This window comes from Mastacembelus armatus, chromosome 18 (genome assembly GCF_900324485.2).
Source record: "Mastacembelus armatus chromosome 18, fMasArm1.2, whole genome shotgun sequence".
Taxonomy (NCBI): Eukaryota; Metazoa; Chordata; class Actinopteri; order Synbranchiformes; family Mastacembelidae; genus Mastacembelus; species Mastacembelus armatus.
The window spans coordinates 12,675,164-12,690,125 of NC_046650.1; the positions used below are offsets into that span (position 1 = coordinate 12,675,164).

The 14,962-nt window shown below is 44.3% G+C and overlaps 2 protein-coding genes across 3 annotated transcripts; one reads left to right on the forward strand and one right to left on the reverse strand.

Annotated features, from left to right (window-relative positions):
* Window positions 1-1,623: 1,623 nt before the first annotated feature.
* On the forward strand, window positions 1,624-8,571 carry LOC113123632 (solute carrier family 2, facilitated glucose transporter member 4). The gene is made up of 11 exons (XM_026295841.2): window positions 1,624-1,942; window positions 3,470-3,565; window positions 4,112-4,272; window positions 5,290-5,414; window positions 5,560-5,675; window positions 5,760-5,922; window positions 6,005-6,192; window positions 6,354-6,458; window positions 6,866-6,967; window positions 7,052-7,255; window positions 7,417-8,571. Exons 1-11 carry the CDS (start codon window positions 1,910-1,912, stop codon window positions 7,633-7,635), a joined length of 1,512 nt encoding a protein of 503 aa, XP_026151626.1. The 5' UTR covers window positions 1,624-1,909; the 3' UTR covers window positions 7,636-8,571.
* A 454-nt stretch (window positions 8,572-9,025) lies between these two features.
* Window positions 9,026-12,966, reverse strand: LOC113123640 (Y-box-binding protein 2-A). Of its 2 annotated transcripts, none has more exons than XM_026295860.2 (9): window positions 12,771-12,966; window positions 11,766-11,829; window positions 11,630-11,663; window positions 11,459-11,548; window positions 11,097-11,354; window positions 10,800-10,888; window positions 10,485-10,692; window positions 10,069-10,200; window positions 9,026-9,991 (listed from the first exon to the last, which is right to left on the reverse strand). In XM_026295860.2, exons 1-9 carry the CDS (start codon window positions 12,847-12,849, stop codon window positions 9,956-9,958), a joined length of 990 nt encoding a protein of 329 aa, XP_026151645.1. In that variant the 5' UTR covers window positions 12,850-12,966; the 3' UTR covers window positions 9,026-9,955. The 2 variants fall into 2 exon arrangements, with proteins under 2 accessions (XP_026151645.1, XP_026151638.1); XM_026295853.2 differs by having other exon boundaries at window positions 9,026-9,994; window positions 12,771-12,965.
* Window positions 12,967-14,962: the final 1,996 nt, after the last annotated feature.

Genomic DNA, 14,962 nt, shown 5'->3' on the forward strand with positions numbered 1-14,962 from the left:
CTAGTGGATTTGAACACATGAACGCAGCATTTTTCTCACTGGAGTCACATGCATTTGGTCCAAATGTTGTTGTCTATCACACTCTGACGCTGACAATTCAGTGCTGCACCTGGTACCTATCACACTACTCAGTTTACTGAAGCATGATTTTGAATCTGATTGACCACATGTATGACAACCAAAGGCCCCTTTTCTACATCACTAGGGTGAGTAACAGCAGCCAGTCACATGTTGTGTGTGACTTTGTGTTTCAGATAACAGAAAAACACACACCAGCTTCCAGTTTGGGGACAGCTCAAGTGACATTGTTTGATGTAAAATAACATTGAACATGTGTTATTGGCTAAAGTTTTTTGTATGAGGCGAGGTATCTCAGCTCCTCTTCCTCTGTATGCATGTACGTGTTTGGAAATACAACATTGTCTTGTATGTCTGTCTCCGGTTGCGTGCATGAACTCTTAAACTATGTCACTAAGGGCTCTATGCCACTGTTCTGATGGTGTAAAGTTTCTCTGCATTTAGTCAGTCACACACTCACATGACTGTGCTGGAGGCCCCCTGGCTTTGGAAGACAGGTGTTAGGTTGTCCGACTCTTTCTCAATGTGCGTACGAGAGCAGCAAAAGGCAAAGGCAGCCTCTCCAAGGAGAGAGTGGTGTGATGTGGGAGGTGTTTCTGACTGATGTACAGCTGATATTTTTTTCCGCTGAGCTCTCTGACAGATATGCACTTTTCCCTCCCAATGCACCACTCCCACAACACACCCCCCTAATCTCCGCCTCAGACACACCGGGACTCTGTCTCACACCTACTCTGCTAACTCAGCCCAAATTTAGGGTCCACCTGTTGCCTGATGGGGGAGGATTAAGCTTTGTTGTCTGGAACAGCGGGTGGAGGGGTTGGTGGGTTGTTGGCACAGTACTGGTTGTGGTGCGTGACCTCTTTGGCATGTGATCTGAAATAGAAAGGGATTTATGGCTGTTAGTATGACAGACAATGGCAAGCCAGGCATCAAAGACAAACCCCCATTTGCAGCCCATGAAAAATGTTGAGTCACGGAGGTGGACTCTTGGGTCGGTCTCAGATCCATTACCCGTGCAACCATGTGGACATTATTTTCCACCTTCAATAGATGATGCTTTGAATATTTAAAGACCAAAAATCTTATTACTTAACTTCAAATGCTAATCTTGCACTTGCTTAAAAATTAGATGCATCCCATAGCTGTACTTGCAGCTCTGGTTGAGTTTTGTTTTGCCAAACAGCTCATAGATCTGGGCCTTGAGACCAAATTTGGCCATCAGCAAACCTCAGGCTCAGCTGCTGGTTAAAGACTGTTGATTTAAGCAGGAATCTTAAAATGTAATCACACCTCTCTCACTTCTGTGCTTCAACCTTTGCAGATTGTAACAGAAACCAGACCCTCCTGTCTGTGAGGTCCCACCAGTCTTCTGTTGTAAAACATGGTTTTCTTCCTGTACATATGCTCTTTCCGCTCCCTCCTTCAGCCAATGGTTGTTAAGGTCAAGAAAGTTTCCTTCATGCCTCTCCACCCCTGTTGCAGAACCTCAAGATATGAGACCAGGGGGGCCTCCGTGGAAGTTTGCCACCCACCCCCCAACCCCCAACCCCACCCCTCGAATACGGAAAGAGTTGTGCACGGGTATCCAAGCAGGACTGACACAACACAAGCTCCAAAGAGGGGAGGACACTCTGCAGGACAGGACGCACCAGACTAATCACCCTGGGCTTCTCTTTTGGATTTTACTTTTCCGCCCAGTTTTGGTGTTAAAGTGTTCAAAGTTAAACTTGGGACTTGTAGTCCTTTTGGTGGAGCTTCACTTGTCTCTTATTTGGCAACAGACGCATTTGTCACCGACTGCTACTGGGTGCCAGGAGCTGCCAAAATCATGCCGGCCGGGTTTCAGCAGCTCGGAGGGGAGGTATATTCATTTTTTTATTCTTGGGCACTTTTCAAAGTTTAGAAATGTGGTTGTTCTTTTTGTAGTCGCAAATATGACGCGCTGAAGTGTGTAGTTTAGAAACTTGACTGTACGGTGCGTATTTTCTGAAGAGATTTTACGCACAGGTATATGTCCGACATTCACAAAACCTGTAAGTGACATTGTATGTTTTGCGAAACCAAATCGCAGGGTCCCTCTTATAATCCAAGAAAAACTCGCAACCTCCTTGACTGGTCGGGCAAAATGAAAAATATACATATTATAACACAGGATTAATTTGTGCAATTTGTCGTATTTCTCCCTGAAATGTAATATTTCACTTTTAATATATTCGTTGGAAATACGAAGATAATCGCCTGTACCGTTCATTATGATGGCATTTGAAAATAACAATCTTTCATGTAATCGTCCCTGCAACAACTTATACACATTAATATCGTTGCTATCTCAGTTTCAAAGGACATAACATTTGCCCTGATCTCAAGGAGATTTGGTCCATATTAGAGGTCAGAGCTCAGTCTGATTCTGTATTTCTATGAAAAATCATTTTAAGGTCAAATGCAAATGAATCCCTCAAGCACAGAAAAGGGGCAATTGCACTGAGTTCAACCTGTTAATACATGGCAGGTTTTAGGTTATTAGGGTCTCACAGTAAGATCTAGTCAAAGCCTGAAAACTGCATTGATTAAGCTGCACAGATTGATAAACAGATGATAAAATGTTTCTTGTGTTAATACTGGCAGATTTGTCCCAGATCATTGAAAAATCAATGAGTGTCTGAATATTTAGCTGTTAGATGTTAATGAAGCGGAGTTCACTTGAAGTTCAACAGGGCATAACTTGTTGCTTCTGGTGTTTTACCTCCTCTGCAAGGACACGTGCACACACATACACATTGGCAAACACTCAGGCTTTTGTTGTGGTTTATGAACACTGAACAGCACTTCCCTACAGACTCACAGCAAGGTCAAGACAAAGTGTCACAGACACACACCACCTTATGAAAACTTTCCACAGGATAAAATAGAAAACAATCAAATAAATGAAAATGTCAAAAGAAAAGAAAATCAGCAAATCTCCATATTTTCCTGTTGTGGAGTTAGGGGTCTAGCGATGAGCTCGTCCTTAACTAATCTGCCATTTGTAAAACTTTAACACGTTTTGCTGGAGGAGAAGAGCAAGGTCATCTTGTCTGTCACCGTGGAGACAGGTGCCAGTGGCCTGATGGGAAACTGGAGAGAAGCTAAAGTTCAGGCATCAAGAGTAAAGTAGCCTGTGAAGTCATGGGCACCACAGAAGAGATTGTCTCTCATCAGGATCACAGCTATATATAGTTGAGGAGGGCGTGCATGTGAGTGCATGTGTGCGTGTCCACTCAAGCTCTCTCTCTTATTATTGGTCATAATTACCTGCACAAAAACATCTCTTAGCATCACTCACTGTCCTAAATACAGTTTGCCTCTTTAAGTATGTTTCTTTGTGTGTGTGTGTGTGTGTGTGTTGCAGGCAGTGACTGGAACCCTTGCCCTCTCTGTCTTCACTGCTGTACTGGGATCTCTGGAGTTTGGATACAACATTGGTGTCATTAATGCACCTCAGAAGGTAAAACCTGAGCACCACAGCAGTAGGATGATGTTCCAGACCAGCCAATAAACATCCCAATGAACAATTCTGTGAAGTGATTAAGTAACATGCAGATTAGCATTTAACCATATTAAGCTGTTTCTGATTATTCCCTGAGTTTACCAGGCAGTGTGTCTGACGCCACCTCATCCTGTCATGCTGCCTCAAAAACTGACAGAAACTCAATGTTAAGGAGGGAGAAAGTCCCAAACACGTGACTTTGTAAAGTAATTTGATACAAAGGAGGAAACTGCATATGTGTCAACACAACAACTGCACACACAACAGTGCTAAAACATGTCTGGCTGTGGTGAATTGGCTTGTTCTGTTTAGAAACTACTTAACGTACACCACATCTGGCCACTGCATGTGAGCAATGTACTGCATGATAACACCACCACATGAGAGCAGTGTTATAATCGACCCAGGGTCTGTCAGCTGAGGTGAGTCTGGCTCAGTTTGAACCATGAGTTCCACTTCCTAGTGAACGTATCTGATCATTTCTCTGCTCTGTGTCTCGTTCAGATTATTGAGGAGAACTACAACGCTACATGGATGCACCGGTATGACGAGCCCATTCCTGCAGGGACCCTCACGTCGCTGTGGTCTCTGTCTGTAGCCATTTTCTCCATCGGGGGCATGCTCTCTTCTTTCTGCGTGGGCTTCATCTCCGAGTGGCTGGGCAGGTAGGGGAACTCGAGGCTTTTAGCTGATGCTCTGATACTACAGCTGAAACACATTCCACAGTGTCAAATTTCACAGGAATTGATCAAGTCTTTAAGACAAAGGAGGTTGTGAAAGCAATTGGAGGAGGTATAGATAAAAATAAACATTTGTGCCACAAACATTGACTGGTTTGTTGAGGATGTTCCTGCTGTAACCTGAGCTGGGATGCAAATTGTACTGTGGCCCACAGCTTTGAGTGAGTGACAGGTAGGGTGCAGAGGAGTGGGGGGTGGTAGCTGTCGGTCATAATCAGTCCTCCTAAAAAAAGCAGCAGTCCCTGGCGTCGCTGGTAAAGAGAAGCTACTGTGACCTCAACATTCAGACAAAGTGATTTAGATGCAACTGAAGTCTCCTGTGAGCACGCATACGTCTTATTGTATGAAGGGTGAGACACACTGGACTGGGAAAATGACGGATGTGACAGGTGGAGCAGTGCAGCACTCTGCAGAATAGGAAACCCCCCGCTCCACTTAGACAAATTCAAACAGCATTTTGAGGCTTCACAAGTGGGAGTCAAACATACAAAAGTGTGATGTGAAAACTGGAAGCTGCTGTGGCCATATCCTGAGTTTACTAGTCTTAGTCAGGGATTGAGCAACTAACAGCCTCCAGTGTTTTGTAAGACACTGCCCTCTGGAGGCTGAATATCACAAGCTTCTGTAGAGCAAAGTGTTTTTGTGTTCAATATATATTCATTTTCAGACATTTTTAACGTCAAAGTCACCACTCATCAGTTTGTAAATGCACTGTGTTGCCCAGTCTGAGGTCATGTTAATATTCCTGGTGATAAACGAAGACATGTGTTTGACATGTAATGCCCTTTTATGGCTGTCATCAAAAATCCCTCACTTCTCCTTCCTTACTCCTGTCCCTGTCTTGGACTAAGGGACATGTAGGTTTTATTCAGAGAGGTTTTCAAACTAAAAACATGTAACACCTGACAACTGAATTGCCACTAAGATGACTGTGTTTTCCAGGAGGAAAGCCATGCTCGTAAACAACTTGTTTGCCTTCATTGGTGGAAGTCTGATGGGGATGTCCAAGCTCTGTCACTCCTTCGAAATGATGATCCTCGGACGAATGGTCATCGGCGCCTACTGTGGTGAGCGCTCTTATCAGCTCTCTTTCCTTACGTCTTCTTTCATTTTATTTTGAAATTGCAGGAAATTCACAGAAATGTGTTTGAAATGTGATTCTGCTTAAATGATTTAGCTGTAAGTCTCTCATCCAGCTTGTCCCTTCTGCAGGGTTGGCATCAGGCTTGACACCAATGTATGTGGGTGAGATTGCTCCAACGAGTCTTCGAGGGGCATTGGGCACATTGCATCAGCTGGCTATAGTCACTGGTATTCTCATAGCGCAGGTACCATGGCACACTGTGATCCTGATGCTTCAGTTTTTGGCATCTTTAAGTTTTAAAACCTTATCCCGTTCTCTCCTTGTGCAGATCCTCGGTCTGGAGTCATTACTGGGCAATGAGCAGCTGTGGCCTGTGCTGCTGGGTGTAACAATCGTGCCCACTGTCCTTCAGATGGCTCTGCTGCCCTTCTGCCCTGAGAGCCCCCGATTCCTCTACATCGTGCGCTGCCAGGAGCACCAAGCCAAAAGTGGTGAGTGAAGTATTTAGTCCTCACTACCAAAGGTCCAAAGCTGAAAGAGCCAAAAATGAAAACATCTCCTTCCTCTTTGCAGGCCTGAGGAGGCTGACAGGCAGGCTGGAGGTGGGCGACATGCTGGCAGAGATGAAGGAGGAGAAGCGGAGGATGGACATGGAGAGGAAGGTGTCCATCCTGGAGCTCTTTCGCTCTTCGCTGTACCGGCAGCCCATCATCATCGCCATCCTGCTGCAGCTCTCCCAGCAGTTATCTGGGATCAATGCAGTGAGTGGAGGATTGCTTTAAGCACTGCACTACCACGAGCATCATTATATTTTTGTATCAGTACACCTTACATTAAGTCCTAAAAACAAAAGCTTTCAAAAACAGGACTCTAGTGCACTACAGTGTTGATTTAATATATCTCTTTTTGCCCCTCTGGCCAGATTTTCTACTACTCCACCAATATCTTCATGAAGGCAGGAGTCCAGAGTCCAGTCTATGCCACCATAGGAGCTGGTGTGGTGAACTGTGCCTTCACTGTGGTCTCAGTGAGTAATCAAACCAACGTGTCTTCAGTTGAGCTTTTTGATGTGCTCTTCGTTTTTTTTTTTTTTACAGAGAATATAATTTTATGTTTACAATCCTTTTTTAATGTAACAAGATGCATGTACCAAATTTGTTTCTCTATTACTGGTTAACATTGTTATCGAAGAACAAATAAGATAACGGAGCAGGCTGGCCCCCACTGTTCTTGTGCCCACCTCACAAACACGTCTGAATCCAAATACATTGAGTTTGGTTTGGCAGGTCAGTATGTTTCAATGACATGAAATGTCAAAAAAACATGTTAGCAGCCATGGCTTTAACCACGAAACAGTGGCCCTGTTAGGATTTCCATAGATTTAGCTGCAGGCTACTGAAGATAACAGCCTCTCTACCTTCTTATCATTGACAGCTCTTCCTGGTAGAGAGGATGGGTCGACGGACACTCCACATGCTGGGACTGGGAGGAATGTGCATCTGTGCCATCATCATGACCACAGCTCTTGCTCTATTGGTCAGTATCCCAGAGGTGCAAACATCCATGAGCCATGAAATATACAGGATTCCCTCTGCAACCCTCTTCTCTTGCATCTGACAGGAGAGCGTGCCTTGGATGAGCTACATCAGCATGCTGTCCATCTTTGGGTTTGTGGCCTTCTTTGAGGTCGGTCCAGGTCCTATCCCCTGGTTCTTTGTAGCTGAGCTGTTCTCTCAAGGTCCAAGGCCGGCTGCCATGGCTGTGGCCGGCTGCTCCAACTGGACAGCCAACTTCATCATCGGAATGTGTTTCCAATATGTTGCTGTGAGTATTTTGTTCAAAAAGATGTTATGGGTGTCTTGAAGAATAAGAAAAGTATCCCAATGCTGTTTTTTTTTTTAAGTGTAGCTTTAGCCTTTCTCTGCAGATATTTAAAGTCTGCTCTTCCTCAATTTAATCTGAACTTCCTCCCTTGATTCCCCCAGGACCTGAGCGGGCCATATGTCTTCCTCATCTTTGCAGCACTCCTCCTCTTCTTCCTCATCTTCACATTCTTCCGAGTGCCAGAAACACGAGGAAAGACATTCGACCAGATTGCAGCAAACTTTCACCAGCACTCGGCAGGAGGGATGATGGACATGGACATGGACCTGGACAAGCCCAGCACCGAGCTGGACTATTTGGGCGAGGAGAGCATCAACTGAAGTGTCTCTGCCTCAGGAGAGATGGAACTGAGCACAACTTGGGATGTAGTGGGTATATGGACCTGACTCCTCACTTTTTTCTGACATGTACAGTGGCTTCTGAAAATATTCAGGCCCCTTCATTTCTTGCACACTTCATGTTGTAGATTAATTCTGAATGGATACAATTTCCATTCTTGCCTACTCTCAGTAACCTGTAATGAAAGTGAAAACATGTTTTTAATATATTGATGTCTATAGTTGTATAGAGCGTGGTGCCAAGTCAGTGTTCAGTGTGTGACAGTTGGGGTTTTTTTGAACTGTCTTTTGTTGGTACCACTGCAGTCGTTATGAATGACGCCTTAAAGGCACCAAACCTGTGGGTTAAAAGTTGACTACTGTAGATTCAAGGAATAAGATGAAGATGAGGAGGAGGAGTGTGGTTGTGGCATGGACGGCCAAGGTGGTGGGGTTTTTATTCCATGATGAGGCATTCATCTGTAATAATGAAAGCTGGAGGTGGAGAGACTTTGGAATTCCTGCACTTTATCTATGAAGACATCCAAATTTTAAAGAGTTTAAAACAAACCTAGAATACACAGCTATAGCGTTGAACGTTTTTTTTTTGTACCAAAGCAGGGAACAGTGTGTGAATCTGAGACACTGCTTTCCGTCATACAAATGCAAACTTGTTTAGTTTTGTAAGCAGAACACTGTAGACTGGAGAGGGAGGTGCAACCATAAAGACTAGAACATCCTGCAGATTCTTTTTATTTTTAATAAGCATCAGGTTTGCATGCTTTCTTCGCATAGGGCATGTGTGCTGTTTGCTATTGATTAATGGTGTGCATCACTACCCTCTGAAGACATGTACTGAAATTGTTCAGAGACGACATGTAATGTGTTTAGAGAGAATATTGATTCTGTGATCATGTGACTAAAGCTACGTTCATATTACAGACTGTTATATTTGACTTTTTATTCAGATCTGATCATTGTGTTGTTGGTTTACATTTACTGATTCAGTGTATTTTAAGTGATGTGCACATGGCTCCAGTTCAAACACCACACATGCAAACAAGGGGGGGGGGTGTGGAACAGTCACTGAATGATAGTCCATGTGCTGATGTACAGAAAAGTAAGAAGCTTTAAAAGTCAGACTGGACACAAATCTGACTGAACCAAATTTCCAAGTGGCCCAGCCCAAAAGATTTAGTCCATTTTTAACTGAAAGTCTAAAAGACAAGTACTGCACTGCATCCAAGGCATCAATGTGAAGACAGACAGACTGAACACTTAGATTTGCAACATGGTTTATTAATCAGCATTGTAAGTATTGACATTGCACATAATCCCCTCCAAAGAAAAATCACACACAATTTAAAAAAAAAAAACCAAAAAAAAAAAAAATAAAAAAAATTGTTTCTTATTCGTCAATCCATCCTCAGCTGAGGAGATGTTTGTTTTAACCGATTGAGGTGGTAATTGAACTAAACTGACTCCCAAAACGCACCACCATCCTTACATCTGCTTGGGTCCCCCCAACCCACCAAATTAAAGAAAAAAAAAAAAAAAAAAAGTATAATCTCAAAACTTCTTGATGTGTCCCATTTCCTCAAAGCAGGATTGTTTTTTTTTTTTCCAAATGGGGGATTAGAATAACAGCTACCAAGCAGGTTGGCCTTTTGTTCCCTTTTCTTTTTAAATATATACTTTTAATTTCCAAACATGCTCCCACCACCCACCTATATGTCACTCTCCACCTCATCCCTCTCCAGACAGTGTCTAGACAGGACGGGAGGAGGGGCCCTGATAGATCAAAGCAAGATGAGGTGGGTTGGAGGATGGGGGAGTGCATGGAGGGGAGAGCAGTGCATGTGTTCTGAAGTAAGTCCAGTCCTCCAACCATAGGACCTATGAGAAAAACCAAACAAAAACAGACGCAAGGGAGACACAGGGATTGAAAGAAAGACCTAAAGAAAAAGGTTCAACACCCTGAAACACGGACTCTATTCATCTGACATCCAGGTTCCCAGAGTTTGCACAGTAATAATGTTCTCTGCATTAAACAAAGGATTCAGTCCAAACATAAGCAGTCTCCTTAAAAGACTCAGTATAAAACTCCTTTCCATCCCTTTGAGTGCCATCCGTAAATTTATTCACTTGACTCAATAGCCCATTAATGTCCATTATCATGCCCTCTGAAAGACAGTCAACATGGCTGCCATAACACAAGAGGTACAACCACACACCCTAATGTCCCCTGCCCGACCTCAGGTTGCACCACATTAATGTGGGGTCCCACCTCTTGCCTAGGGTCATGTGACTGTCCCTGCCGACATCAGTCTGTTGGTGCTGGGACTGTCGTGGTAGCTGCCTGCTGTGAGGAAGGAGACTAATGATTATGTCAACACAAACTCCAGTAATGAAAGAACAGACATATTAACATTTTACCTCAGGTGATTTGGGTGTCTTAGGAGGGGTCTTTGAGGAGGCCTTTGGAGACTTTGAAGTAGGTCTCAGTTCAGCTGGTTTTGAGGTCTGAGGGGGGGTACCAGGCTCTGATGCAGACTTCTCTGTATCATTCTGCACAGGTAAGGAACAGTAAACCATTAGTGTGCACAAATGTCCGTTTTTAAAATGCATTTACACATTCGAGGTTGACAGATTCAGATCAGTTCAGGTTGTGCTGTAAGACGTGACTGGCTCTGAGACAGCTGGTTGAAGTATTTGACAGGTGACCTTCACTGTTTGACTAAAGAGACCAATGTTCTTTTTGCATACGAGTTGACAACCAGATAAACGACGTGCAGCTCATCTGTCACTCACACACACACACGCACATTTGACGTCTAAACGATGACACCCACTTTTGAGGTAGAGGACTCTGAGTTCCGTTGCCTGCGTCGTCTGGGTTGGCGGCGCTGTTTCTGGCTCTGTCCCTGATCTGCGTCGTCGTTGGTCTGGGGCATCTCTGAGGCCTCAGTCTGCTTCACCTCACCCTGCTCCTGGGGCTCTTGTGGAGCAGCCGCCTGCTGGCCATCTGTGGACTGAGATGGTGGGCGAGGGCGTCCCGGCCTGTCAATCCCAGGGAAAACTTAGTCCCCTTTGCATTTGTGAAATTTAGCAAAAAAATTAAATGCAGAAAAAAAAAAAAAAAAGAAGTCCAGGCAATAACATTTCACCTGCGGTATGAACGCCAAAACCTACGCCGTGGTGGCCGAGGGCCCTGATCGGTCACTGCTGCTTCATTCTTCTGCTCACCAGCTTCGCCCTGAAGTACAGAACAATGCTCAGTAAAAAAAAACTATTCCTCGTCTATACAGTAATTCTTGTTTATTTCCCAGGCTTAATGAAACCAAAATTAAAAACACTTCATATTCTTAGAATTTCTTTTTTTAATCCATTTTACACTCCAACACAAGACTAATGCTTCTGTCTCAGTGCTAAATTATCCCTGTACCAATCCTGCTTCAGCTTACATCTTTAGCCTCCTGTTGTGTGTCCTGTCGCATCGGTCTGCGGGGCCTGCGACGGCGTTGCGGAGGTCTCGCTCTGTCATTTTCCCCCGGTCCCTCGTCTTCGACAGCAGGGGCCTGGTCATCAGTGGGTTTTCTCTGGTTAAAAGGCCGAGGGCTGCGGGGGAAGAAGCGTTGGCGGAAGCGGCGTTTGTTCGGTGCGTAGCGGCTGCCTTTGACCGGAACTCCACCTGGACCAGTCACGTTGGCTGCTTCTGAGCCCTGTGGGTCACCAAACAGGTAAAATATAAAGAAACTGTAAAGGTTTAGCACATCATTATCTTCAGCGTCACCACAACACATCTACTGGATTCCACAGCTCGTACCTTGGCTGCCTCAACCACGTCAAATTCAACAACCTCCCCATCTCCTACACTGCGCAGGAACTTCCTAGGGTTGTTCTTCTTAATAGCAGTCTGAGGACATAGACCATGCATCAAATGACATATCAACATACAGTCCATGACATTTCCCTATGAAAACCTGCCTCGTCTTACCTGGTGAACAAACACATCTTCTTTGGTATCATTCCTGTGAGCAATAAAACCCAATTAGCACATTTATCTCATTGGACTGAGCTCTATGCACTAAAAACTTAGGTGCCTAAAATGAAGTAGATAAAGGCAATACTACCTGTTTATGAAGCCGTATCCGTTACGCACGTTGAACCATTTCACGGTGCCTTGGACCATAGTGGCTGGAACAACAAGCAGCACAGGATTACACGGTTACCCCCAGTCACATCTCACACACGGTCACACGGCCATTTAGAGGACATGACACACTTATCTGGCTTGCATGAGTGGCAGCCTTGCTAACAAGAAAATGGGAGCTCTGAGTCAATCATTAACAGCAAGACTTTGAAACCAGGTCTGCACCGGGTCACCAGAGGCCTGCTACACAACAAGGCTCCAGGTTTCTCACCTCAAACAGTAGCGAGGGGGCGGGGGGCAGTGATATTCCTCAGTGTGTTTTTTCTGAGACATTTCATTTGCGTTTGCTTCAATAAAATTATTTGCACCTGTTAGGGCGCGCGCTCCAGCTCGGTGCTGGTGCGCGCGCTCCAGCTGATAAAGAAATTTAGGTCAAGTTCAGTCTGTTAACACCCAAACACAAATATCACGATTTACCACTTAAACTTAATGCGTGAGAACACTTAAATAAAATGATCTCTCGTGTCCCAGTCACCTGCAGGGCTTAATCACTCATTTCAAATCTTCAGCCGCCTAAATAAATGACTTCCATGTTGATGGTCATAGTAGAGCTTTGACTTCACGGGTATAAATAGATGCTTCCCACAAAACCCGTGCGTAAAACTCGGGACACGTGGTGGTGCCCCTAAAACAAACACACCGTGGTGTCAGAGAAAGAAGTGATTGATTGACAGTTGGTAATCGATGTTGCTTTAACAGGACCTTTTCGTAGTTGACCCACATTGATAAATACTCTGGTTTGACACGTGAAAACGCTGATTTTCACATTGATGAAGCAAAAAAAACCGGAAATAAACTCGATGAGGCAACAACATGGTCAGTCTCAAGTCATTACGCGTGACGAATTCAGACTCAGGTTCATAGTTTAAACGTCTCCTGTCAGAGTTTAGCTCATGTCAGGACCATGATCTCGCTCCACACTCACCTATGACTTTCCTCTCCGGCTGTGGTTTGTCTTCCACCGGTGCCGATGGTGGAGCGCTCTGCGCCTCGGCGTCGGTCATGCTCGCTGTCGAATTACTACACTCTCAGTACTCGAATCCCCTCCCTCCTACTCTTCCCGAAACTTTTCTATCTAGCACGGCTAAGTTTTTATCCCGACATCCCCTCGGGCTGCCGGACGGAAGCCGCGCCCTCATTGGTTTCACAGAAGCAGGAGCCGCAGTGTGATTGGCCGGGGGCGGTCGGCAATTGGGAGGGAAAAATTGACAGGTGGAGGACAGGTAGGGCTGGCAGGAGCCTGATTTTAGCACGGAGGTGATGTATTTATAATGATCACAGTTCTCTGTGTGATCACTTACAGTATTTCTCAAACTGTGCTCAGGAAAATGTAAATTAACGAGCCCAAAACTGAGCAGTTTTAAAACTACTGGATGAGCAATTTCCACCTATTTCATGATGCTTCATGCTGTTGGTTTGTCACCTTAATGAAACGGCCATTATTGTTAAAGCCCACCACGTTATTAGTACAGATCAGACTGTTATATCATTTGTGAAAAAAGTTCAAGGAAAGAAGTGCTGGTTTTCTTTAGATTCTAATGTCAGGGGATGGGAATGAAAAAATATGATGGATTAGGAAGTATCGGTGAGAATAAGGTCAATTTATTTATCACTCTGTTTACTGTAACATTGCTCTGTTACACACAAAACTGATGAGGAGCTTTCCTTCCTCCAGTCCAGCTGTGGTTTTCTGCTGCTCTGCACTGATGAATGTGTTTCCATGTTGGATTTGCTGTCTAGGGAGGTTTGATGGACACTTTATCATTATTTTGACCTGTGAACAAATAGCTGCTTTAACCCCTGAGGGCCGTGCTCTGAGAGGAAGCTCACTGAGGCTTTGATGGAAGTTTCTTACATAGTTGTAAGAAACAGAATTTTCATTTTGGGGTTAACTATGCCTTTAACTACAGCCCACAGCACATAGGTCATAGGACTCCAGTTTCACAGCGCTAAATTTAACCCAGCCGCTCTAAGAACTGCCAAGTTCCCAACCATTCCCTGCGAGCAGAAGCCATGGGTCTCTGGACAAAAAATAGACTAATTAGAAGAGTAATTATTGGGGGAATCCCAGAGGAGCACACTGACAAGATGGCAGAACTGACACTGAATTATGAAAGGTTTCAAATAACCGGGGTAAATTATAAGAAAAGATACTTGGATCCTATTTACTGAATTGTTTTTGTTTAATGAATGGAAAATCCTGTACACAAAATGATCCCTGCTTTGTACTTCCAGTTCTCTGCACAGATAAGAAATGTGGACCAGACATGTTATGTTATATTATGTGGCAGCAGACTAGTATGAATATATTAAAGAATTTGGGTCATTATGCTAAATATGTGCATTTCTTGCCAACTGTGATAGAAAGCTATGAAAATATCTGTACAGCTTCCTGAGTATATGAACACATAGGGTATATCTACAGCCTGTGCCACATTTGAAGTAAATAAGTCCAGAGGAAAAGCTGAGTGATCCATGCCACACGAGAATGAAAACCTACGCATGCGCAGAAGGCCCACATTGCCGAGGTTTGTTTCATGGCTATTTGGATGAAAAAAGCATCCAGTCACTTTAAGCTGGCGCAGAGCAGACCGGAAGAGATGCAACTTCCTCCTAGATGTAAAAGCATCTAATTATGACAGCTATAGCAAAGACATGTTTCTCAGATTTTATTCTGACGAAAAAAGAAACAGATGTTTATATTTTAAAGAAAAAATATAAATACAGTGTCTGTATTTATGTTTAATATGAGTGTCAGTGTCTTCTTTTCCTTTGGGCTGCTCCCTTCAGGGGTCGCCACAGCGAATCATCTGCCTCCATTTAACCCTATCCTCTGTATCCTCTTCACCCACATCAACTATCCTCATGTCCTCCTTCACTACATCCAAGAACCTCCTCTTTGGTCTTCCTCTAGGCCTCCTTCCTGGCAGCTCTAACCTCAGCAGCCTTTTACCAATGTATTCACTGTCCCTCCTCTGAACATGTCCAAACCATCTCAATCTGGCTTCCCTGGCTTTTTCTCCAAAACATCTAACATGAGCTGTCCCTCTGATGTCCTCATTCCTGATCCTATCCATCCTCGTCACTCCCAGAGAGAACCTCAACATCTTCAGCTCT